At 42.0% G+C, this 27,721-nt stretch overlaps 1 protein-coding gene across 2 annotated transcripts in view; it reads right to left on the bottom strand.

Annotated features, from left to right (window-relative positions):
- CCDC149 (coiled-coil domain containing 149) overlaps positions 1-27,721 on the bottom strand; it is a 106,671-nt gene that overhangs the window by 43,310 nt on the left and 35,640 nt on the right. For both annotated transcript variants that reach the window (XM_017517096.2, XM_017517095.2), the window contains exons 2-4: positions 26,769-26,930; positions 24,248-24,286; positions 3,063-3,170 (exon numbers count right to left, since the gene is read on the bottom strand). In XM_017517096.2, the coding sequence (XP_017372585.1) occupies positions 3,063-3,170; positions 24,248-24,286; positions 26,769-26,930 (309 nt within the window). The remainder of the gene's footprint in view (positions 1-3,062; positions 3,171-24,247; positions 24,287-26,768; positions 26,931-27,721) is intronic.

The following is a 27,721-nucleotide window of genomic DNA, read 5'->3' on the forward strand; positions in this document are numbered from 1 at the left end:
GGCACGTATCTGGGGTTAGCTCCACCCCTGTGGAACAGTTTGCTTTTCTAGTTCCTTTCTCCAAATGTCTAAACTACTTATTCTACAAAGTACCGATGACAATCAGATGGCAATCGGTCTGTTTATGACTTGCATGCTTTTCTTCTTTTTCTCTTTCTCTTCCTTGAATCCTTTTGCTCTTCTCATTCCCTTTATTCATTCATTCATTTATTGATTCTATTCCATTCCTTCAATAGAGGTGATATAATATCTGTATATCAGGAACTAAGAATACTAATTTATAGGATACAGTTGGAAATTTGGCCCTCAGAGAGCTTACCCTTGGGGCTGGCGGTGCCACATAAGTGTGAGCAGAGGGGCAGAGCAGGACATTGCAGGCTGCACGGGACTGATGCCTAAGAGCTGGAGAAGGCTGCTTTTGACCTATGACCTGGGAGACGAGCAGATGCTTGCAGGGGAAGTAAAGGAGAAGAGTATTCAAGATTGAGCAAACAGCAGGTGCAAAGGTCCTGTGGCCATGGGCAGTGTAGCACAGCAAAGGGGCTGAAATTCACACTCTACAGTTCAAGTATGAGGTGACCAGCAGCAAGGAGGGGTCAGTCTATGGGAGCCTAACACACTGTGATCATGGAGGCCTAGTGTACCCGGAGGTAGAGCTGAATGCAGAAAGTGATGGAAGTGTTGGAGCAGAAAATGTCACAATTAATTTTTTAAACAAACGGAAGGGTTAACTCGTTCTCTACCACACAGTCACAGCTACCTGGGAACAGGGGCTTCTGAGGTTCTCAAGCAAGCCTGGTATCATTATGGAATGAGTAATCTGGCCTCCAGGTGGGGGTTGGGGGAAGGATGATCATGACTCACACGAGCCTGAAAATAAACCAGCCCTGTAACTTTACAGGCAAATGAGAATAAATGGAATCTCTGGGGCTCACTGCAGTTAGCCTTTTTTCCTTTTTGAGGGAGAGAGGGCAGACACTGAAATGGGGAGGTATGCTCAACAACAGAACATCCTCCCCTACCCCTTTGGCAGGCAAATTTCTTCACAGGCCATGAATAGGAGTCACTAAATTCTAAACCTAAGGTGAGAAGACAAAGGTTGATGAATGTGCCCAGGTACTGGAATCCAGACCCAGAGAGCACGCAGATCACAAAGTTCAGACTGTGACAATCTGTGAGCAGTGTTCCACACACAAACACGCTCGCACGCACACTAACCCACACACAGGCCCTCCCTTTCTTTTTTTTCTTTTTGAAAGAGATGGGGTCTCACTCCGTCACCCTTGCTAGACTACATTGGCGTGATCATGGCTCACTGCAGCCTCAACCTCCTGGGCTCAGACAATCGTCTGGGCCTCAGCCTCCTGAGTAGCTGGGACCATAAGCGTGCACCCCACGCCTGCCTGCTCTCCCTTTGTTGTTGCCGTGAACTATCAGTTGCAAACGTCAGTTCCTAAAATTCTCATGCCTAAAAGGCAAAAAAAAATTAAAAGTGACCAAAAGATGAGACAGAAGCATATTTAGGAAACTTGGGGGAGGGGGGAGCTCAGGAAAAAAAAAATAGAAAAAGTCTGTATCAGTCAGTCAAGAGGAGTCACAGATCCAAAAGTCACATCTTAAATATGTTTCAGTATTTCATGGGTTTATAAACTTCTCCAGTATGTTCATGGGCTTAAAGAAAACTATTGCATACATTTTGTTTAATTCTCTAGAAAATCTTGCCCTGCTGTTATCACTTGAGGAAGTGACTAAGGTTGGTCCTTCATTGACCAAACACTTAGGTTACAAAGCCTAAGTCCTTTTAATGATGCATAAAACCACACAAGGGGCCGGATTAGCTTGTCCAGTGTTAATTAGAACCTTTCCTGGACATTCTTTCTCACCCTCTATTTCATGACCAGGAACAGTAAAGCCTGATTTTTCAAATTTATGTTAAATCCAAGAGGTTAAAAAAATTTAAGGCTAGTTAAGTGGAGAAGAAGCTGTGTAAAGAAGGCTACTAGATGCATATATGCCCTCAAGTCAGGCCTCTCAAGCCAGTGGTATGCAGGGTCCTCTCTGATGTCTTGTTACGGAAGAGTTCTCTGGACAACCCAGGCAATTCTATGCGTTGTTTAGAGTAAGCATTTTTCAAAATGGCTCCTTCTAATAACCAACAATTCCAAGCAATGATGAAAGTCACCACCATTTGTCAAGCAATTTGGTAACATCTAAAAACATTTCCCCAAGAACTACTCCCCCAACACACACACATACACACACACACACACACACACACACACACACATGTTCACGTGCACACACGCGCACACACACACACACACACACACTATAGTTTTCTTGAGTCACCTTCCAACGCCATCTCTGTAGCAAAAGCTGTCTCTGGCAAGGAGCTGGAAATGAATCAATCCTGGCAAAACAGCAAATGATTCTAGGGCACAGAATTAAACTTTGGTAGTTTTTCTTTCCTTTCTCAATTGTACTTTTGTGCATCGCTTCAGCTGGGAGAGGGAGTGCACACATTTAGTTGGGGGTTTATGAGTTCATATTTTATAATTAACGTTGCCAACAGGGGAGTTTGATTAATATCAAGCAGTGGATTTTGAGTAATGTTCCATACAAATTGCCAAATTTAGCAATAAAATAAATTGGTTATGTGAACATAATTAGTAGGATGACTACTTAAAATTCAAAACTGAATGTGAATAATTCCAATCATCTGAGCCACAAATCCATTATTTGTATAGAAGGGGGAAAGTATAGCAATTGGGTTTTATTTTGCCCTCCACCACAGTGCTACTCACCACCAAGCTGAACGAAACAAAACTTCTACAATAGGCTGTGGCAATATTTTACAGCCACTGAGAAACACACATATACAGGCATGCACACACACAAAGGGAATGTAAAAAGATTGCTAAATGCGAATTTCCATTATAAATTAAAAAATCTATAACAAAATTTTCAACAAATGCTGCACTACATTTTTCCAATGTGCAATACATAAACCTCTAATGCACAGTTTTGCAGCAGAGCTGTTTCTCTGTAAATACTCACAGTACCTTGTTGTCACCCTGGACTTCTCCGAGCCTTTGCTGAAGTTCTTTAATTTCTTCTCCCAGATGTTTATTTCGGTCCTGAGACTCTCTCAGCAGTTGTGCAAGATTAGCCTAAAAATATCAACACGTTATGAAATACAATCAGAAATGGAGGCCTGGATAAATGCTGGGTTATCGGGCTTGTTGATGCTGGCATCCAAGCCCCGCTGAACCACACAAAGCCCATTAGAGGAAACGCATGTATGAATCCAGCCAGTATGCGAATCACACCCCTGCAATGCCATGGAGGAAAGTGAAGTTGGCCGTGAACCTCAATGTGGGGATATTCGTTGTTTCCAGAATGGCTCACAGAGGTGGTACTTGAACAAGACTGACTTGGAAGAGTCAGTGTTATTTGCCTTAAAAAAAAAATGTGCGGCTGAGGCAGGAGAATTGCTTGAGCCCAGGAGGCAGAGGTTGCTGTGAGCCGAGATCACACCACTGCACTGCCGCCTGGGCAACTGAGCGAGACTCCATTTCAAAAATAAAATAATAACCTGAGAGTTTATCACTAAAAATCCTGAAAATGGACACAGAACTAAATTCTAAAAATTGGGCCAACAATATATTAAAAGAAAGCTTCATTTTCTTGTTTAGATAGCTTCTTTATTCTTCAAATACATGTTGCCTCATAAGCTTTTGTATATGAACTCAATGTCCAAAATTTGGATTACATTTCTAGGGGGAGCCAGAAAAGAGGTCGGTGACAAGTAAGAATTTTCAAAATCAGGATCTGGAAACAATGCAACAGTTTTCTGGACTGGATTTCCCTTCTTTATTTTCTTATTCTACCTCACACAGTACTAAATATCCTGGATAATCGCTCTCTGTTCCCATCTTCACGGCATCATCCTTTCCTCAAGATTTACCTCCTGTTGGGATCCAGGTCTCTTGGGTCTCCATGGCTGGTCCATTGGCCTGCCTCCCCTTTCGGTGTGGCTCTGTGTCACAGCCTGCTTGCCCCTTTCCCCAGAGCATGCAGACACCTTTGGCCGTATCCTCGCCCCTTTCCCACATTCCCTGAACCTGGAATTTCTGACTGCCCCCGCCAATGCAGCTACCTACTCCTTCAGCCTTTCACTCACATTTCTCCTCCCTCGAATGGCTTCTTGTTCTTCTGTACTTTCTTATTTTGCTAATAGACTTTTCCTAATTCTCACCTGACTTATCACCTTCTTATTGAACCTTAGCAAGAAAAGACTGCAAGCTATTGAAAGGCAGAGATTCCGCTTTCTACTTCCTCTGCTTCCACGTGCACTGCTCCGACAGTGCTTGGGTAAGGAAGAGTGTTTTAAAAGCTCACGATGAATAAATGAAGGAAGAAAGGAGAGAGGGAAGCAAGGAGTCCAACAGGCCCTCAGGAAGGGGGAAGCATTCCAGGAGAGTCAAACAATGGATATTAAAGATGATCTAAATAGTAAAGGATCCCCTCCTGCTACAGCTGCAGAAATCCAAATCCAGAGAGGTCAGGGAACGAGCCTGACTGGAATGGCTACACTTCCAAAGACTTCACTGCTAATACTTGGAGGAATATGTAACTGTGCTGAGTACTAAAAAGAGAATGAAAGGAAAAGATGACAATTCCATGTTGGCTCACCTCCCGTATCTCACTTGCTGCGATATCCTGTTGTCTCACTTACACCTACCAAGTCTCCCCACTTCATGCTTTTCTCCCTGTGGTCCCCCACACAGACCAGGCATGATCCTATCTCAGGGCCAGGGCCCTGTTCCCTCTGCTGGAAATGTTCTCCCGCCAGAGAGCCTCTTGGTTCACTGCCTCACCTCTTTCAGTCTTTGCTCAAAGGTCACTGTCTCAACAGAGTCCATCTTGACTGATCGATTTAATACTGAAACCTTCCCCCGTGCTACCTTTTCTTTGATTCTGGAGCACTTGCCATCTGTTAATACACCATATCATTTACTTCATGGTTCATTGCTTACTGTGGACTTCCTGTCTCCCTCTTCTTACTGAAACATAAGTTCCATGAAGGGCAAGGAACTTCGTTGTCTCTACTGACCTCTCCCAAGCACCTAGTAGATGTTTCATAACTATTTTTAAAATAAGAGGCAATAAGCTGAGTGTGGAGGTTGCACTCTTCCTAGGAGAGATTGGGAAAAATAAGAGCGAGTACCAAGACTGAAACCAATGCCTGGCATGGAGCCATGCATAGGAAAACATTCATCCCCAGCCGGCCGCTGTGGCTCATCCCAGCACTTGGGAGGCCAAAGCAGGTGAATCACCTGAGGTCAGAAGTTCAAGACCAGCCTAGCCAACATGGTGAAACCCTGTCTCTACTAAAAAATACAAAAATTAGCCAGGCTTGGTGGCACATGCCTGTAGTCCCAGCTACTCAGGAGGCCAAAGTGGGAGAATCTCTTGAACCCGGATGGTGGAGGTTGCTGTGAGCTGAGATCATACCACTGAACTCCAGCCTGGGCAACAGAGTGAGACTCTGTCTCAAAAAAACAAAAGAAAACAAAACAAAAAAACTACCATTCATCCCCATTAGCTCTGATCATTTAACCAAGCTCTGATCTCCATTCATTTATTTGAGAACATTACTCAGTAATTCCATCGAATTTTTCAGCCCCCTATTTGCAAAGCTCCCATCTTGTAATATTTGACTTCCAATTTTCCCAGATTTCTGTTCTCCAAAGACAAAAAATTGGTGATGGATGAGGAAAATTAAAACCTATTTTGTGGGTAGGAAAACAAAGAAACAAATGAACAAATGACTGCTTTTGGAAATTTCCCTGAATGGGAGAAATCAGACGAGGCTGCATTCTGCTCATGCCACTTCCTGGGCTGGGTGACCTTGCAGGAGTTTCTTAACCTCTTGAGTCTCCCTATCTGTAAGATGGAGCTAGCAATACACAGTGATTTAATCTTTAAATAATGAACATGGAATGCCTACCACAGTGCCTGGCATCCAGTATGCGCTCAGTAAAGGTGGGTTACGTCCCTCAGCTGTGCCCGTCTCACGTCTCCTACTCCAACACTCAGTGAACAGAGCTGCGTGGATGCAGAGAAGGCCTCGTTGGACACAGCTGACTCCTTTGCGATCCTGCCCCTTCACTGTTGATTATTCATTCGTTCATTTCTCTAACAAGTATTTATTGGGCACCTGGCATCTGCCAGGCACTGCTTTAGACCTGAAGATATGGCAGCAAACAATACAGACAAAACCCTTGCCCTTGGAAACTGCATTGAATGGCAGACATCACATTAACTATATTATATTACAATAGAATATATAATGGATCCATGTGTTAGCTGATAACATGTGGCAGAGAAAAATAAAGCAGCCAAAGGGAATAGAATGAACTGGGGAAAAGGGCCACAGAAGTCCTCAGTAAGGCCTTAAGTCAAGACTTGAAAAAGGCAAGAGACAGAGCCTTGTAGATATTGTGGAGAAAAAGTTCCAGGCAGGGGAAAAGGCAAATAGGCTTCCCTCTCTCCCTCTCCCCATCACGTCTCAAAACTTCCATTTGAAAGTATAGTTCAAGGCCACAAGAGCAGGCTGACCCTTCCACGGACTATAGTGAAGTCAAGAGATGACTCAATTCTTGATTTTCTTTTCCTGGTTCCCCCTTTCCATTCACAGCTTTCCTTCCTTAGCTCAAGGTGTCACGTGTGGGTGGCCTCTGCCTTTCCTCCATGGAACTCCAGAACGTTCCCCAGACATTAGCTCATTGATCCTTTCCCTTGGCAGCAAACATCATCCCTCCCTACCAGATGGAGGGCCAGGCCACCAGGCAGCAGTGACTGTCCCTGGGGAGTGGCGGGAGGAGCAGCCCAGCGCTTGCTCCGTCTGGGAGCTGGCTGCCAACTGCACATTCAGGTGACTCTCAGCATCCCCTTCTGGAGGACGTGAAGCAAAATTCACCTAAACCTTCATTTAGCCTTCTGCTAAATGGCAAAGAGTGGCCCAGAGAAATGTCTGTAAGACCAACAATGAAAATGTAACAAAAGACGGGGGAAAAAGTCTCCAACTTCCCCAACTTTCCCTTTTTAAATCAATATCTCCTTAGTCTCTGGTGGGTAGGAAGACCCTGACAGTCACTGACAATGTAACTGCAGTGGCTCCATTGGTAGTTACTGTGTTAGTAAACCAGTACAAGTCAATCTATTGGTGGGGAAAGACCAGTTCTCTTTTTCCAATCCACAATAGATCAATACTTTTATAAAATCTAATAAAAATGAATGACTAGGCAAATAAATTTAAGAAGACAAAAAGATAAAACCCCAAGTGTGTATCATTAAATAGACATAAAACCATGCTGTCAAACTGCTATAAAAGTTTCTGAACACTTACTCTCAATTTCTGTACGTATCTTGTCGTGAACCAGAAACAATTAGGTTGCAGCCTGGGCCTCACTTTAAAAAGCATTGAGCTCAAATGGTTTTCCTAGAAATGTGGAAACTAGAGTAAGGAAGACACTCAGTATAAAAGTCGGTCAATAATTCCAGTGATGGCCAGGACAGACGGTGGGCTGCTTTGGGAAACATTTATTTAGAGATCCAGTGATGTGATTACAGAACATTATTTACTCTACAGCCTGGCTTAAAAGAAATCTACCAAAAGCCAGGCATTTCTATATTGGCTGCAAAAAATGGTTTATTAAAATCAGAATGCCTCCAAGAGTGAGTTCCCTGTAAATCTACCCCAGCTTTAAACTTGACCCCTGGAGTTCAGTGGGGTGGGGGTGGCACCACTGCTTCAAAGCAGGTGACAGTAATTTTCTTTTACATGTAACAGGCTAGATTCCTTATCAACACGCAATTCTTTTCTATTCAGTTCCTCCACCTTCTCAACTCCAAAACAATGACTTTGAAAACTAGAAAATGACTACGCTGATAGGGCGCCTAATTCCTTGACATGTACATTAAAGAAAAACAAAAAAAAGAAAGTAGTCCCTTTCAAAGTGCTCGAAATAGAGGAGGAAAGTTCACACAATTCTTTTGACCAAAAATAACACCCATGACTCACACGCATTCACTATAACAATCCATCAAGCTAACACACGGTGCCTGCTTATAATTTATCGGTTATGCAGAGTGCTTTGTCTCCCTGTTACTGAGAAGGACTCTGTGACCATCAGTTTAGAATAGCAGCACTATGTAAAGGAAATGTCAGGGAAAAAGTGGCAGCCCGCCTAAGACCGGGTTTCACAGGGAAGGAAAACAAAACCAAGAGATGATTTCCTCTAAATCTCTGGGGGCAGGAGGCAGCATAAATAGCAAAACATAAAAAGGTTTACAAAGAAGCTTCTTTTAAATATTCAGATCAAGCCAGGGCCGACATTAAAGGTTGACATTTTTGCTCTGATAATAGCGGAATGTTGAATATAGTGGGATACACTGTAGAATCCATATATTTAAGTCACTCTTTCTAGCTAGGAGTTTATTAAAATTGTGATGGAAAAGGGAAGGAAGAGAGATTTGATGGAAACATAGCTGTGAGATTCAAGGCCGAAAGGATATGACAGCTCTCCATTCTGAAACACCTTCCTTTGTCAAGGAACAACTCAATCCCCAATTACAAATGATGTCTGCAGAAGCAATTCACCAAAGCCAGCCCCTGGCGTGGGAACTGGGAGGCCCTGGAAATTCTTTCTGGACAGGGATGATGGCTACAAATACGGACAGTTGTTGTGAAGGTAAACACCAGGGAACTGATAGAGTCATCGGATCTCACCCCAACCTCTTCCTAACTGTTTGCAGAAATTCTCAGCGAGGTCGGTTAGCCACCTGTGAGTGCGGAGCCATCTCACTACCTTTCTGTAAGGCCTGCTGCACCCTGAACTCTAGCTCTTGCCTCTACCACCATTCCAATTCCCCTATACATGCTGCAAAATATGTCAGAATGGTTTATTCTACAGATGCAACATGTCTTTTAAACTTATAAGAACCAATGGGAGGTTTTAAAATATAGACAGTCCCTGATTTAATGATGGTTTGACTTCTTTCAACTTTACAATGGTGTGAAAGAGATATGCATTCAGTAGGAACTGTACTTTGAGTATCCATACAACTATTCTGTTTTTACACCTTCAGTACAGTATGGAAAAAAATTACACTTTATAAAATAGGTCTGAAATGATTTTGCCCAACCATACACTGATAATATATGTAAGTGTTCTGAGCATGTTTGAGGTAGGATAGACTAAGCGAAGCTATGATGTTGAGTAGGCTGGGTGTATTCAACACATTTTCAACTTGCAACGTTTTCAGTTGACGACAGGTTTATCAGAATGTAACCCCCTTGAGCATCCCTTTATGATTAAAGCCCGCAGCAAAATGTGCATAGAAGGGACATAGCTTAAGATAATAGAAGCTATCTATGACAAACCCACAGCCAACATTATGCTGAACAGGGAAAACTTGAAAGCATTCCCGCTGAGAATTGGAACAAGACAAGGATGCCCATTTTCACCATCTCTATTTATAGTACTGGAAGTCCTAGACAGAACAATCAGACAAGAGAAAGAAACAAAGGGTATCTAAATCGGTAAGGGGGAAGTCAAACTGTTGCTGTTTGCCGATGATATGATCCTATACCTAGAAAACCCTAAAGACTCCTCCAAAAAGCTCCCATATCTGAAAAATGAATTCAATAAAGTTTCAGGATACAAAATCAATGCACACAAATCAATAGCACTGCTATGCACCAACAGTGTCCAAGCTGAGAGTCAAATCAAGAGCTCAACCCTTTTATAATAGCTGCAAAAAAATTAAGTACTTCAAAATATCCTAACCAAGGAGATAAAAGACTGCTACAAGGAAAACTACAATGTACTGCTGAAAGAAATCAAAGACAACACAACCAAATAGAAACACATCCTATGCTTTTAAATAGGTAGAATCAGTGCTGTGAAAATGACCATACTTCCAAAAACAATCTATATATTCAACACAATTCCCATCAAAATACCATCATCACTCTTCACAGAACTAGAAAAAACAATCCTAAAATTCATATGGAACCAAAAAGAGACCATATAGCCAAAGAAAACCAAGCAAAAAGAACAAATCCGGAAGCATCATGTTACCTGATTTCAAAGTATACTATAAGGCCATAGTCACCAAAACAGCATGGTACTGACATAAAAACCTGCACATAGATCACGGAGCAGAATAGAGAACCCAGAAATAAAATCAAATACTTACAGCCAACTGATCTTCAACAAAGCAAACAAAAACATAAGGTGGGGAAAGGACCCCCTATTCAACAAATGGTGCTGTGATCATTGGAAAGCCACATGTAGAGGAATGAAATTGGATCCTCATCTCTCACCTATATAAAAACCAACTCGAGATGGATGAGGGACTTAAATCTAAGACCTGAAACCATAAAGATTCTAGAAGATAGCATCAGAAAACCCCTTCTAGACACTGGCTTAGACAAAGACATCATGACCAAGAATACAAAAGCATATGCAACAAAAACAAAGATAAATAGATGGGACTTAAATAAAAGCTTCTGCACAGCAAAAGAAATAATCAGCAGAGTAAACAGACCACCACAGAGTGGGAGAAAATCTTTGCAAACTATGAATCTGACAAAGGATTAATATCCAGAATCTACAAGGAACTCAAACAAATCTGCAAGAAAAAAACAGATATTCCCATTAAAAACTGAGTTAAGGACATGAATAGACAATTCTCAAAAGAAGATACACAAATGGCCACCAAACATATGAAAAAATGCTCAACATCATTAATCATCAGGAAAATGCAAATCAAAATCATAATGCAATAACACTTGACTCCTATAAGAATGGCCATAATTTAAAAATCAAAAAATAATAGATGTTGGTATGGATGTGGTAGAAAGGAAACACTCTCACACTGCCAGCGGGAATGTAAACTAGTACAACCACTATGGAAAACAGTATGGAGATTCCTTAAAGATCTAAAAGTAGATCAGCAATTGATCCAGCAATCTCACTACTTGATCCAGCAATCCCACCACTAGATATCTACTCAGAGGAAAAAAAGTTATTATATGAAAAACATGCTTGCACATGCATGTTTGTAGCAGTACAATTCACAATTGCAAAAATATGGAACTAGCCCAAATGCCCATCAATCAATGAGTAGAATAAAGAAAATGTGGTATATATATATATACCATGGAATACTACTCAGCCATAAAAAGGAACAAAATAATGGCATTTGCACAATCTGGATGGAGCAGGAGACCATTATTCTAAGTGAAGTATCTCCAGAATGAAAAAACAAACATTATAAGTTCTCACTGATACGTGGGAGTTAAACTATGAGAACACAAAGGAAGAAGAATGATACAATGGACTCTGGGAACTCGAAGGGAAGGGTGGAATGGGGGTGAAGAATAAAAGACTACACACTGGGTGCAGTGAACCCTGCTCAGGTGATGGGTACACCAAAATCTCAGAAATTGCTACTAAAGAGCTTACTCATGTAACCAAACACAACTTGTTCCCCCCAAACTATTGAAATTAAAAAAAAAAAAAAGTAACCCTCTTGTAAGCTGAGGAGCATCTGTGTAATCATGTATACTGTTTGGCAATGACCGTGATGTGAAGCGAACCTATTTTGGATGATCAAATATTTGACACTGGTTCACAAGAAAGGGATTTCAGGATACTAGTTATAACAAATGGCCCTAAATCTTTTAGATTTGGGAGAGAAGTTTCCACTGTATACCATTTCTATCCCTGCTGTCAGAAATGAGAAGATAGACATGAAGGGAATCAGGACACACCACCCTAAATGATACCACTTTGGCATAAGGAGTCTTCTGAGCTGAAGGCAACTGAGAATCAACAAACGAAGGAAGAGCTCTCTGCACTCCCTTTTCAGCCTAAAAGCGGGCATACATTTCCCTTTGAGCAGGTGTCCCCTAGTCCAGTAGGGGAAGAAGAGAGAGATTCCTACCACCAGAGACATGTCACTGATGACAAGTGACAGTAAAACTGTTGACCCCTCAAAGTGATAATACCTGCTGTGGCCAGGCACCCCTGAGTCCTGACCAGAAAGTGAAGTCACATGGCAGCTGAGACAGCGAGTGCACACCCTCCCGTGGAGGGCCAACAAAACAGCAAAGCAGCTGGGCACGGTGGCTCATGCTCATAATCCCAGCACTTTGGGAGGCTGAGGTGGGTGGATCACCTGAGGTCAGGAGTTCGAGATCAGCCTGGCCAACAGGGTGAAACCCCGTCTCTTCTAAAAATACAAAAATGAGCCGGGCATGGTGGTGGGTGCCTGTAATCCCAGCTGCTCGTAAGGCTGAGGCAGAAGAATCACTTGAACCTGGGAGGCAGAGGTTGCAGTGAACCAAGATCACGCCACTGCACTCCAACCTGGACAACAAGATGAAAGTCCATCTCAAAAAACAAAACAAAAAACAAACAGCAAAGCGACTGACCCTCGAGAAGCCTGTGTACAGCTTCTGCCTGTGATAACACTGAGGTCTCCTCTCCATACCATCAGGGGTCACCAGAAGCTCTGCCCAAAAAGAGCAGCAAGCCCTAATGGTCAGCATTTTTAGAAAATTCCGGGCCTGTCTAGTTTGTCTGTGGGTGTGTGGGTCTCCCCAGCTACTTGCTGTGGCTTGTCCCCCTCTCTCTCATCACTGCCTGTGTATGCACTCAATATACTTACATGATTGCTGGTGTGTGAAACCGTCACAATAAATCGTGAATCTGAAAACATTTAGTTGGCCACTGATTCATTGTGAAACCTCTTGGCCCCTGTTGGAGTTAACATAACTAGTCTGATTCAAACCTGACACAATATTCTCCATAAACAAACCTTACTAAAATAACCCTTATTTTTCATTATTTTTTCCCATATATTTCCTGGTTGCTTTTCCATAATTCATCATCACTCAAAGCCCAAATCCCCTTTCCTCTGTTAAAATGGCACATAAGCCCCTGAGTCTGCTTCCTGAGCTGTATTTTTTTCTGTGAATTCCCATTGCATGTAAAATTTAATAAAATTGTATGCTTTTTTCCTCCTGTTAATTTGTCTTTTGTCATTTAAGTCTGTATGCCCCAGTCACTGAACCTAAGAGGAGAAAGGAAAACCTTTATTTCTTCCACAGACAAAACGAAAACAAAGTGATCAAAGTTTAAGAGAGAGGCCAGGCGCGGTGGCTTACGCCTGTAATTCCCGCACTTTGGGAGGCTGAGGCGGGTGGATCATCTGATATCAGGAGTTCGAGACCATCCTGACCAACATGGTGAAACCCCCTCTCTACTAAAAACACAAAAATTAACCGGGTGTGGTAGTTTTGCACCTGTAGTGCCAGCTACTCGGGAGGCTGAGGCAGGAGAATTGCTTGAATCCAGGAGGTGGAGGTTAAAGTGAGCAGAGGTTGCAGTGAGCCGAGATCCCACCACTGCACTCCAGCCTGGGAGACAGAGCGAGACTCCATCTCAAAATAAAACAAAACAAAAACAAAAACAAAAAAGTTTAAGAGACACCTTTTAACCTTGTGCTATTCTAGACACTGGAAATAGAAATCAGAAGGGTAGGCCACATATTTTCACCTGTGTCCTTAAATGTTTCAGACCAGTAGCCGAGAGAGGAAAACGCCAACATGCCAGGAAAAATCCTGCAAGTTGAAACTGGCTTTGCAAAATTATGACAGTAAGAGAAATCTGACCTGGCTTCTGGCCTCACACTGGCTGTCTTCACTCATTCCCCAGTATGGGCCAGGCAAACTTTGGGAGAAATTTAGTTTATAGTTTAAATAATGGTCCTTCTCAAAAACTAAACTGCTCTTGTAAAACTAATAAAAAGCCACCAAGTTAGAAGGACAGAGGGGCCTGAATCCTACTGAAAGACAGGTATCGTTAAATAATTACCAGCCACTATTCCAGAGATCACAAGATTGGCGGTTTCCCCAATCATTCCTGCTAATAATGCCACTATTATAGGACCTAAGATTGGCCATTTGAGATGTCTTTTTAGGTTTTTGCATTTCCGACAACTGGATAACCTCACTGGGACTAGCCAACAGGTCCTGAGGCCTTCATGCAGGAACCAACTTAGACCAGGAAGACAGCATCGACTCCTATGATTATGATTTCATCTCAGATCCAGCCAATCGGCACTCCCACTCCCTGGGCCCCTAGCTGCCAAATTATCCTTGAAAACCCCTAGTCTCAAATGCTCAAGGAAAGTGATTTGAGTAATTAAAAAAAAAAAAAAAAAAAAACTGTCACCCATTCAGCTGGCCCTGTGTGAATTAAACTCTTTCTCTATTGCAATTTTTCTTTTCTTGATATGAACCCATTGGGCAGTATGAAGTCACCCAAATCTTCAGAATTTATTAAACACAGTTGATCCTTGAACAACAGGGGATTGAACCACACAGATCCACTTATATGTGAGTTTTTTCAACCAAATGCAGTTCAAAAATATAGTATTCGCAGGAAGTAAAACCCATGGATATGGAGGGCCAACTTCCCAACTTCTACTCACAGGTTTTTCATGGCTGACGGGGGAAACTGAGTATGTGAGAATTCTGGTATACATGGGAGTCCTGGAACCAATCCCCTTTGTATACTGAGGATTGACGACTGTATACGTAACCTCGCCATGGAAAAATTATTCTATACCATAATACAGAAACAATGTATACCAGAAAGTCTGGTAACATACCTCTCAACTTGAAGACATATAAATGAGAACTGGAACTCAAAAATGAGAGGAAAACAAGAGAGAGACAGACAGACAGACAAGCAAGCCCTTGGCTTAGGTACTTTCTCAAGAAAAATCAGGAAAAAGAGAATGAGAGAGAAAAAGAGACCAGGTTTGTACATGGTATTAAAAAGTCTGGTACTCTGGGACCCTTTAATCTATACCTTCAATATGAGAAAGTACTAGATTAAGCAAGAATACATTTTTTAAAATGTTTGATGAAACATCAAGTGTTCTTGAGAGGTGTGATTGATAGCAAATTTAATTGCAGTTTCCACTCTGCTGCTTTGGTCTGATGGTGACTCCTGTGTTAACAGGAACAGAGTGGAACTTGCTTTGCTTAGCAAGGGCCCCCTATTCACAGCAACTGCCAAAGTGATGACCTTTGCTACAGCGACAGCTTTCTTATTTAAAAAAAAACAACCACCGGAGAGCTTACTCGTACATATTTTTTGGCTATGCAAGGAGACCTTAGCAGCCTACTGCCACTTCTAATCTCAAAACACACACTTGTGAATAAATGCACTCCAGGCCTCACAGGCAAATGCTTTTGAATAGGCTTGGGAGGTTGCTATTTAAATAAATGTTTGCTTAATCTTGGCCATTATGATTCTGCATCTGCCACTTAGTGGCTCCATTAATAGCTCCCAAGTTCTTTAGACTCACTGAGCCTAAATTTCCTCATATATAAATTGGGGGGTGCTTCCACCTTCCTTACAAAATTGTTGCAAGGATTCAAAGGGATTATAGCAAGGTGCATTAGTCCTCACAATAAAGTTGCTGTTGTTATGAGTTGGGAGTGTTCTAAGGGGCTGGACCTGGGATTTCTTCCTAGTTTCCCTGGTATAATGAAAAAGTCATACCATTCAAAGTGATATAAAAAGAAACATCTCAAAGCACTTGAGATCTTTGAAGGAAGTTTTAGGTTCTGAGGAACAAACCAGGACAGATATACAAAGTCACTGTGATTTGTAGTCACAGGAGACTAAAATAAGCTTGACCAAGGAGACTTTTCTACTGAAATGAAAGGCTCCTTCCTATCTCACAAAGGGCCACTCTACGCTCTGATTTTTTGAGAGTTGTCATCTTGGCCCATGTCTCCATGTAAATAAGCGATCACTTTTTAGAGGCGAGAAAGCAATAGCTCCCTCCTCAACCAAGAGAGATACATTTCACGGTATGTCTGAATGAAATCAAAACAGGAAAAGACAAAGATCTTAAAGATGTGTTTGACTATTTATTCAAGGAGTTTTCACAGGGAAAATGTACCTCTGTGACCCTGAAGAATCCCGTTTATAAGAAGATTAACCCAAGATAATTTAAATTCCCCTTTGTCTGCTTTGCAGGAACTGCTTATTTAGCAAAAGAAAAATATTTAAAGGGTCGTTTGAGATCTTTTGGTGATCTCGCACTGCAGTGCAAAGGGGTGCTCTGTGTACACTTCTGCCTGAAGTCACAAGAAGAAATTTTCATTTCAATATCCCACGAGAAGCTATTAGTGCAATCACTGTTGTCTCAATTTCTTCACAGCTTCTTTAACGGATGATTTGCCATTGGAAATTGGTTGTTTTAAAAAGGATTCTGAGTTCCAAAAGAAAGCCCCAACAACTATATTTCTGGAACTACAAATGTAGAAGTTCTAGTCTGTCCTTTAATGCAAAGACCCAAAAAGCAAAAAAAAAAAATATATATATATATATATAAAAATATATATACACACACATACATAATATATGTATACACACACACACACGTGTATGTAGATAAACCCAGATATTGGTTGCCACAGGAAAGAAGATTGGCTTAGCAGGTAAAAGTTCCTAGTTCAATTTCTGGTTCTCCACCACTCCTAAGCAGACGGCTTTGAACAAGGCACTTAATCCTAAGACTTCCAAATGGGCTGGACTGAACATTGACTATGGTTCTTCCCAGCTCGAACAGTCTAACAATTGAATATAGAACAAAAAACCTGAACTACGACACTGAACTATAAGCTAGTGAGGTCTGGATTCTAGGCCTTCTCCATTAACCTGCTCTGTGTCCTTGGATAAGTCACAGGAAAAATTTAAAATATCCAATATTCATTGAGCACTCTCCAACTAACAGGCAATGAGCATCACAAACACTGCCACCACAATTCCTCCTAAGAGCTTTACAAACACATCTCAATATTATGTCCATTATGAACAGGAAGAAATTGAGTCTTTGAATGGTGTAAGGTTTGACCACACTGTGGACAGCATGGCAACCCCATGAACCTCACATACACCTCTGGAGGGCCTTCCGGAATTAGAAAACCCGAAGTAGCTGGAAGGAAGACCGATCAACCCCTGCAGCACCTAACTAACCTGAGACATTCCTCTATTGTTTCTTATTCCGGCCTCAACTGACAAGGCCATTGGACTTTGTAACTGACCTTGGCCCAACCTCCTGACTCCACACCCTACGACCCCCTCCCAGCTTGCAAACCTATGACCCCCTCCCAGCTTGCAAAAATCCACCCTAAAGTAACTTCTGTAACTTTCCACTGCCCACCCCAAACCTATAAAACCAACTCCTAACCCACCGCCCTTTGCTGCACCTAGGTGAATAAACAGCCATGTTGCTCACACAAAGCCTGCTTGGGGGTCGCTTCATTCAGAGCACACGTTTTAATAAAAGGTGACACAGTTTGCCCAGTCAGCAAGTGTAAAGGTTAAACTTGAATCCATGCAATGCAATTAAATGCCAGAATCTAAGCTCTCTTTTTATTTATTGCTAACTGATGCTGCCCTGTGACTTTATGAAAGACATACCTCCCTGTGTGACCTCACAAGAATGTTAGGCGATTACATGCAGGCATGCATATATACATGGACTCTGTAAAGTACATAGTGTTTCAAAGACTAAGAATGTGGTATTGTTTTCTATCTATAGTTGAGAAGAACCATCAATACATTTAGAGCAGTGGGTCTTAAATGTAGTTCATGGAACACCAAGGATCTGTAGATCTGTAGATTTCAGGTCTGTGACTCCATGAAATTGAATGCAATTTTTTTTGCGCACATGCATCCTGTTTTAGAGCAAAGACCCGTGACTTTCAACAGATTCTCAAAAGAACCACTGGTCCAGAGAAATGGAACTGAAACAAGGAGAAAATCCAACAAGGAGTGATCATTACAATCTTTCCCTCTGAGTCAAGAAACAAACAGAAGAGACCAGTAAGCTCAGATCACAGAAATTCAACCTTCTGGGTCAAGAAATCAAGGTCACAGCTTCGAGGCCAATAGGCAACAATATGCTCATTGTGGCATCTTCTCCTTTTCCTATACATACATCTCATGACCTCCATGTCACATCTGTTAACTCAGCAGCTGGTTATTGTTCCAGTGCCTTCTGCTTATATAAGGCGTGTTTGCTTTGCATCTGGAGGGGTAAATACTTCCCCTGCTGTGCTGCCTCTGGCATAGAGATTTAGCAAAACACAGGAGACCCCAAGTCAGGGTGTGTGCCTCGATCCCCGTCCTGCTGGTGACACGGTTTAGAAACTAATTGTGCCTCTCCTTTCCCATACTTGCCATGTACACCAAAGCTTTCTGCTTCTGGCTAAATGGAAAGTTTCATGACAACCACCCCTAAAAATTTAATGCTGCATTTTCCGCCCCATGCTGAACTATGATGAAGACATCTTACCACCAAGCCTAAAACCAATCACATGCTTAAATTAACAGTAAATAAAAACGTAAAATATGTTAAATGGGCAAGAGTCTTCTTTTTTCCAAATCCTAGAGTCATTTCCCCCACTGTTTTGCCCATTACTGAGTCAGAATTTCCTCCCTAATTTTGGACTATATGTTTCTCTCCTTAGCACTGATTACCATTTAACAACCTATATATTATAATTATTTTGTGTGTTATCTGCTCTAAACAGATATACTATATACTAACTATATATACATCCCTATATACTAACTATATTATTGACTGTCCAAACCAAGACACCTTGTGGAGTGAAAGGAGGCACTAATAGAAATGATCCCAGGATAAGAGGCGTCAGTGAAAATGATCCTGGGTAAGATGAAGGGGCGGTCACTTTCACTACAATGCAAGTTCCAAGCTCAGGAATCTGGGTTTGCCTTTTTTCACCCCTGTGTCCCACCTGTCTAAATTACATATGAACACCTGTGAGAGATGGGAAAGTTCTTCTACAAAGTTCATATCTTCGACTACATTAAAATGCGTTACAATCTCTTGCTCTATGGCTATTATCTGCTATTAGCATAAACATGTGTATATATATTCACTATTTCAGCTGCCTTGACTTGCTCCGGCATGTCTGAACAGAACTGGGCAAGCTCAATGGTGCATGCCATTCCTTATTTGGAAACCCTCCTGACCTTCTCCTGACTAGCTTCCTCTTCTTCCTTGTCTTCTTCCTTGTCTTCTTTCCCCGTTATCTATTCAGGACATTTCCAAGTTTTTAGCTAATCAGATCAAGCATGGAATGTGAGGTCTCATTCTGGCCAATGGAAACTGGACACAGCGGTAGGGCGATTGCATCAGGTGAAAATTATAAATGTTCCCATCTCCCTTGTTCAGGTGTGTTCTTGCAGCAAGACTGCCAGCGAGTTGCACCCTTCCTGCAGGAAGTAAACTAGCCTTGCTGAGCGATCCAGTGTCTCGGTGTGGATTTTCCCGGCGTTAAAAACCCATTTCCAACAACTCCCATGGGTGCTCACTGAGTCATGGTAGTTACCAGCATGAACCCTGAGTGGACTGCAGAGGTTCAAAGCTCTGGCTCCATCACCAGTTAGTTGCGTTATTTCCTTGGGTAGTTTCCTTGAGCTCTATATGATTTAATTTTCTCCTTTATCAGATGGCAATAACAATAATGGCACCTACCGCACATGGCTGTGAGATCACCCACAGCAAAATGTCCAGCACAGCAGCTGGAACTTGGTAAGAGTGAGCACCCAATAACGTCGGCTGCGATTGCTATGATCTGTCCTCCTGCGACTGTTTTAAGAAGGTGTGTAAGGCAGATGGCTGTGACACTGTCTACCCAACAGCCCTCTACATGGTGGTGGGAGGAGCTGCCTTTCATCTGCAGGATGACTGTGCCCATCTGACCCTGAAACGGGCCCCTGGCCCAAGCCTGGCCTCTGGGAGTTCTCCCCGGGAACTTGGGAGCCGCCTTTTTCTAGAGTGGGGGCTCCATCCCAGCTGTAGTTGGCAGCCACTCTTCTGCTTCTGAGGAGGATGCACGTGCAGAAAAGGAGATGAGAGCTGAGGAGAGGCGTGGGCTTCTGGGCCCTACTGTGGCTATTCCTGGGGCCCAGCTGCACTTCTGTTGCCCATGGGGGCTGCTCAACCGATTCTTCCCATAATCTATGAGCTGGAACCTCCTCCGGGGAGCAAGCTACTTTGAGCACCAACTGCAACTAAAAGGGTCCCATCAGTGGCAGTGTGTCCTGTTGACAGCCAAGAGCTGTGCTGGACAGAATCAACCTACTAACATACAATTGTTTAAAAAAGAGATGACAACGAGGAGCAGCAGGTGAGAAACGCTGATGGATGCTCACCTTGCACCAGGCACTGTGCTGAGGGCTCTACTCACATTGTTTCATTTGATCCTGACAGCCGCACCATGCAGTGGATGCCATATTTATCCCCATTTTATGGATGAGAAAGTTGAGACTGAAGACACTCAAAGGAGCCTTCCTAAGGCCTCTCAATTAGTTTAGTGGGCTTCATTGTTAACTCCTAACAGCCCTTCCATCCCAAGTGACAAATCAATGCCAATGAGTGTATAGCGGCCCCCTGGTGCATGTTTTTAGACCAGGAATGGGAGCAAGTCTTACACCAGCCCAGCCAAACTGGAGAGGAGAACGTATTTTCCATGGCTGCATTTTCTGCCTCTCCTGGGGGGAACCAGCCATAGAAAGAGGCTGATACTAAATGTAAGAGGAAGTTGATGTGCTAAAGTTGGCAAAATGGTGGAGTTGTCAGGTAAAATACAGAATGTCCAGTTAAATTTGAATTTTAGATAAACAACGAATAATACTTTAGTATAAGCTTATCCCCAAAATCACATGGAACACACTTTTGCATTTAAAAAGAATACAATTTTCTACATTCCTATCTGAAATTCAAATGTACCTGGGTGCCCTGTATTTTCACTTGCTAAATTTGGCACAGTGGAGAGAATGAGTACTTGACAACTTCATGAAGCCATAGACCATCAAGTACCTAAAGCCCACATTACCTCTGAACTTCTGGCTATGTAAGGTAATTAATTCGTTTATTGTTCAAGCAGTTTAGAATTGCTGTCGCTTGCACTCTGAAGCATCCTATCTTGTGCAGCAATCACTGGTTTCAGCCCAGACAGCAGGGCTGCAGAGCCCAAGCTCCCACCACTACACTCAATCCTAAAGGGACAGAAACTTAATGCCATATGAAAAGCTACAAAGCCAGTGTTTAGGGCATTGAACTTGTATTTTTAGAGCTGTAAGAATGCAGCTTAACAGACTTACTGGGCTTCATCAGACTCTCCTCAGACGACATAAATTTTTTATTATAAAGTTGTAGAATGTGAATTCCCTAAAACTCCTTCATGAATACTAACAAACTCTAAAATAACAGCAAAAGTGCTGCTTATAACCACTGAAGCCACAAAACCCAAAACACCTGGCAATTCAGAATTAAGAACTCCAATTTTAAAACATTAAAGATAAATTTCTACATTTTATTTAGAAAAAAACGTGAATGTGCACCACAGAAAAATGTGACTTTAGATCAAACCTGGAGCATTATAAAATAACCCTGCAAGATAGGAAGGGAATGTATAAGTAAGCACACTGAATGAATGAATGAATGGGTACCCATAGGACTGAGTTGCTCTCTGAGGATAAATGTGAGTGTGTTGGGTATACTGTTCACAAGCATAAAAAAAATCTCAAGGTAATGGCCCTAAAGAATCAAGGAATTTACATGTGGTTCTGGTACACCATCAATGAACAGAAGCAGGATGCTGGGTTAGCCATTACAGCTGGGAGAAGAGCAAATCGCTCCGGGGTCGCTCTCTGCATCCACCCATTTCAAAGTCCTGCTCAGGCACAGAGGCTTCCCTATAATGGGAAACACACAGCATTAACATCACCATCATCTGGACTCCCTTCAAGTCCATAAAAAGCCTTCATTTAGGACATGTCAGTACAGAAAACTATGAAGTTAAGGAAAGTTCTAACAAAGGTATATATGAAAATAGCTTGCTCTCTCACTCTCTCTCATAAATACATGTATAAGAGAGAGTGACTCAGTGGTTCCAATCCAGGCAGAAAGGCTGCAGAGCCCAAGCTCCCACCACCACAGTCTCAATCCTAAAGGGACAGAAACTTAATACCATTGTAAATGCTACAAAGCCAATGTTTAGGTCATTGAACTTGTATTTTTAGAGCTGTAAAAATGCAGCTTAACAGACTCACTGGAATTCATCAGATTCTCCTTAGTCAATGTAAATTTTTTAAATTATAAAGCCACAGAATGTATCTATCTATGAGAGAGACACCAAATTAATCTATAAATGTAACAAAACCCCAATCAAAATACCAACAGGATTTGTGTGGGAGAGATCAGAGGAGAGCTCAATAAAATGTTTCTAGGTTTTATCTGAGAAAAGTAACAAATAAGAAACTTCTGAAAAGGGAGAGCAAAGTGAAGGAGATTAGCTCAAGAAGATAAAATATTATAAAGCAAAACAATAAGAATAATGTGGTAGAACCACAGGACTTTTCAGGAAGCTCAAAGGAACAGAACAGAGAGTCAAGAGGCAGATCCACATAAGGATTTGATGATAAAAATGTGCGTCTAAAGCCATTGATTTGGCCAATAAAGAGTGTTGGCCACCATGCAGGAAAAAAGAAAGCAAAGGCATGTGAATTGTGACGGAAGATGGCTTTTAAGAATGTGAAGTGGCAAAACCTGTTAAACAGAATAGTACGCACCCACAGAATGGCATGCTCCAACCAAATGTTATGTATCTACAGAATGTGACACCCACTAAACATTATGTCCCCACAGAATGGTATTTACCCACCAAATGGTATCACCCGCTGAACAGTAAGCATCTACCAAATGGTATGCACCCACAGAACAGCATGTACCCACAGAACAGCAGGCACCCACAGAATGACACATACCTACTGAATGGTATGCACCTACTGAGCCATATGCATCCACTCAACAGTATGCACCCACAGAATAGCAGGCACCCATAGAATGACATGTACCTACTGAATGGTATGGACCTACTGCACAATATGTATCCACTGAACAGCAGGCACCCACAGAACAGGAGGCACCCACAGAATGACATGTACCTACCGAATGGTATGCACCTACTGAGCAATATGCATCCACAGAACATGCACCCACAGAACAGCAGGCACCCACTGAACAGCAGGCACCCACAGAACAACATGTACCCACTGAATGGTATGCACCTACTGAGCCATATGCATCCGCTGAACAGTATGCACCCACAGAACGGTATGCACCCACAGAATGGTATGCACTCACTGAACAATATGCAACCGCCAAATGGTGTACACCCAATGAACAGCATGCACCCACAGGACAGCAGGCACCCACTCAACAGCATACACCTACTGAATGGTATGCACCCACTGAACAGCATGCACCTACTAAATGGCGTGCACCCACTGAACAGTATGTGCCCACTGAATGGTATGCACCCACTGAACAGCATGCATCTACTGAATGGTATGCACCTACTGAACTATATGTACCCACTTAACGGTATGCACCCGCAGAATGGCATGTACCCACTGAACAATATGCACCCATAAAACAGCATGCACCCTCCAAATGGTATGCACCCATAGAATGGTAGGTACCCATAAAATGGTATGTACCCACTGAATGGTATGTGCCTACTGAACAGAAAGCATCCACAGAATGGTATGCACACACAAAACAGTATGTACCCACCAAATGGTATGAACCCATAGAACAGTATACAGCCACAGAATGGTATGCACCCACCAAATGGTATGTGTCCACTGAATGGTGTGCACCCACCCACTCAACAGTATGTATCCACTGAGCAGTATGTACCCACTGAACAGTAGGCACCCACCAAATGGTATATGCCCACAGCATGTGCCCACTGAATGGCTGGTAGCTCAAGTGCTGTGACCATGTGCCCTCAACTCTATTTCCCACCGCAATTCCAACAAGAAAGGGAACACAGTGAACTGGTGCACTTCCTCCATCCAGACTTCACTGAGTCTCCTTCACTCCACTCCCAATTTCTCTCTGCAGTTGAAATCTCTACCCACTCCTCCCAATAACAGAAAGAATTCCAGGAAATTAAAGGAGATTCTCTACATTTCGAGATTCCCTGATCCTCCCAATTGTTGCAGTAAAACAATCTGAGGTCAGAAACGAGTCTTACCTGTTTCCTTTTTTCAGGAGGAAGTGATGGATCGCCATCCTACAAAGAAACAAATGCTGCATTTTACTCTTTTTAAAAAAAATAGACGTGCTTAGAATCAAAAAATTGACTATATTATGAACATAAATGTAGACTTTCCCCACTCTCTCCACCCTGCAGCCAGTAATGTACTGAAGCAAGCTCAAATATACTTTAAAAAAATTAACTACAAACTTAACCAGAGTTATTTTGGAAAAACCTCTAGGGAATCAGTTCCCATTAGGACCAAATCTATATATTTTCTAAAATTATGTGAATAAAAAAAACTGGATTTGTCAAAATTATTTTTGATTAGAGTGTAAGCTGAAATAATATTTCATTTAGTTTGAGTTCCTCTTTTAAATAGTTAGAACCAAAGGAACAGTGATAGGGACACACATACACACAGATAGATACACACACAGAAAGAGAGAGAGAGAGAGAGAGAGAGAGAGAGGGAGATTTCTCAAAGTTAAGAGGACATTGAGAACTTCTAGTCCTATTAGGGTTGGTTTGGTTTGGTTTTGCCTTAAAAGGATTCAGGCCAGGTGTGGTGGTTCACACCTGTAATCTCTGTAATTTGGGAAGCTGAGGCAGGCAGATCACCTGAGGTCAGGAGTTTGAGACTAGCTGGGCTAAAATGCTGAAATTCATCTCCACTAAAAAAAATACAAAAATTAGCCAGGCATGCTGGCAGGTGCCTGTAATCCCAGCTACTAGGGAGGCTGAGGCAGGAGAATCACTTGAACGCAGGAGGCAGAGGTTGCAGCGAGTGCTCATACCACTGCACTCCAGCCTGGGCAACAGAGGGAGACACTGTCTCAAAAAAAAAAAAAAAAAAAAAAAAAAAAAAAAAAAAAAAAAAAAAAAAAAAAAAAAAAAAAAAAAAAAAAAAAAAAAAAAAAGATTCAATTCCTCTCCCATTTGTGCCACATCTGGGAATACAAATATCTGAGGTAAATAAGCAAATGCTCACTAAATGAGCACTCTTATATCTGATGCTGTCCACACACAAGTCAATATGATTTTAACCTGAGGAATCTATTCTATTCTATTTCTACTCCAGGGCACTTTAACAATGCCGGCACAGATAGTTATACGTCAGTAATGGTGTCCCACTTAAAAAAGAGATTGCCTGAAAAGCAGCAAGAATGAAAACTAGGATTATGCAATTGGCATTCTCCATTTCAGTATCATTTGCATCTTAAAAGTTTTGCCATATAAAAACCTAGAGAAAAACAAAAGTCCAGGATACAAGAAAGATTACAAAAATTATGGATATGTCCATACTGTGGATTACCATGCAGCTATTAAAAGACTGAGTTCAATCTGCATGCCTAGAAATCTGGATGATTCAAATCTGGATGAGTTGGATCTGTATACCTAGAAACACATCCAAAATAAAGTGCTGAGGGAAAACAGCATGTTTGATTATTTTTTTAAAATAAATTTGGAACATATTTTATTTTTCCATGAACTTTTAAATTTTTTTTTTGAGAGGGGTTCTACATTGCTCAGCTTGGTCTCAAACTCCTGGGCTCAAGCAATCCCCTCGTCTCAGCCTCTCAATGTAGCTGGGATTACAGGTGTGTCACTGCATTTGGCCTAATAGAGCTCTCTGCAATGATGGCAGTGTTTTCTATCCACACTGTCCAATACAGTAGCCATCAGTCACCTGAGCCCATGAAATATGACATTGAGATGGAAGAATGAAGTCTCTTATTTTATTGAATTCTAATTAATTTAAAATTAAGCAGCCAGCTGTAGCTACTGGCCTCTGTATTACTGCAGACTTACGAATCCTCTTTTTAAAGAACTCTATGTAATTAACTTAACAGGTAAACAGCCACACGTACAGTAGTCCCTACTTATCCTCAGTTGCAGGTACCTGAAGTCAACTGTGGTCCAAACATGTTAAATAGAAAATTTCAAAAATAAATAATTTCTAAATTTTAAATTGTATGCTGTTCTGAGTTGTGTGATAAAATCTTGCACCATTTCCCTCCATCCCGCCTGGGATGTGAATCGCCCCTTTATCCAGGGTATCCACGATGTCTGTGTGGCCCACTTGCTAGTCACCTAGGAGCTGGTTTGGCTATCAGATTAAAAAAACAACAGTATATATGGGGTTTTGTGCTAACTGCGGTTTCAGGCATCCACTGGGGGTCTTGAAACATGTCTCCCTTGGATAAGTGGGGAGTGCAAACACACATGTATAGATTCACAGATGGCAGAGCAAGAAGCACACGCGCGCACACACACACACATGAGAGAGAGAGAGAGAGAGAGAGAGAGATTAACTTGTGAGTGGGATTGGGTTGTAAAGGAAATAGAGGTGGTGACTTTCACTTCTAAACTTTCCCACTTTCAACTGTTTGCATTTAACCATTTCTAAAGAAACGAAAATCTCTTTATATTATATATAAATATAGCATGCGAAAATCTCTTTATATTATAATTTGGGGTATAGGAAGGTCTCTGAACAGGGCAGCCTAACACCTACAATCAGTTCTCGGTACTTCTTCTTCAGTGACTGGTGGCGCTCCCGGAGCTGATTGGCCATGAGTTTGTACTGGTCCCTCTCCTGCTGACAGGAGTCCAGCTCCTTGGAGAGGATCAGCAGGGCTTCCTTCTTACTCTCCAACTTCCTCTTACACACCAGGTACTGCAAAGCAAAAAAATCCAGGGAAGGGGTCAAAAATATCCACGGGCCTCCATTTAACACACATTGTGCTTCACACACCCTCCGGGGAGTTTTTGTCATTCTCATTTTTAGAGCTCACATGCCCAGAGAGACATTTTTCAGCAAATGACATGTGTACGTAAAGGCTTCTACAGTGCTAACATGCGGAACCCTCATGACTGAACCTAAACCTTGGACAAATAAATTAGAAAGCAGAACGTTTCAAAAAGTTGCATAAATGTATCAACAGGTAGACAGCTGGACCCCAATTTTGTTTAAAAAGGACTTATATACCCAAATAAGATTATGTAAGCTTTTACTAAGATACTCAATAAAAATTTTATTAAAACGTTGCTAACAATAATTTCTTGGTAGTAAAATTATTTACCCAGGTTTTAAAATTTTTCTTGATGCTTTTCTGTGTTTTCTGTTTCCAGAGTAAATCCATATAGTTTTTTGTTTGTTTTTTGAAGTGGAGTCTTGTTCTGTCATCCAGGCTGGAGTGCAGTGGTGTGATCTCAGCTCACTGCAACCTCCACCTCCCAGTCTTCAAGCGATTCTCCCACCTCAGCCTTCTAAGTAGCTGGGATTACAGACGCGAACCACCATGCCCGACTAATTTTTGTACTTTTAGTAGAGATGGCCAGGCTCTGTTGGCCAAGCTGGTCTCAAATTCCTGACCTAAGGTGATCTGTCCACTTCGGCCTCACAAAGTACTGGGATTACAGCCATGAGCCACCATGCCTGGCCCATATGGTTTTTATTGTAAAAAA

This window comes from Cebus imitator, unplaced genomic scaffold (genome assembly GCF_001604975.1).
Source record: "Cebus imitator isolate Cc_AM_T3 unplaced genomic scaffold, Cebus_imitator-1.0 Scaffold617, whole genome shotgun sequence".
NCBI classification, from domain to species: domain Eukaryota; kingdom Metazoa; phylum Chordata; class Mammalia; order Primates; family Cebidae; genus Cebus; species Cebus imitator.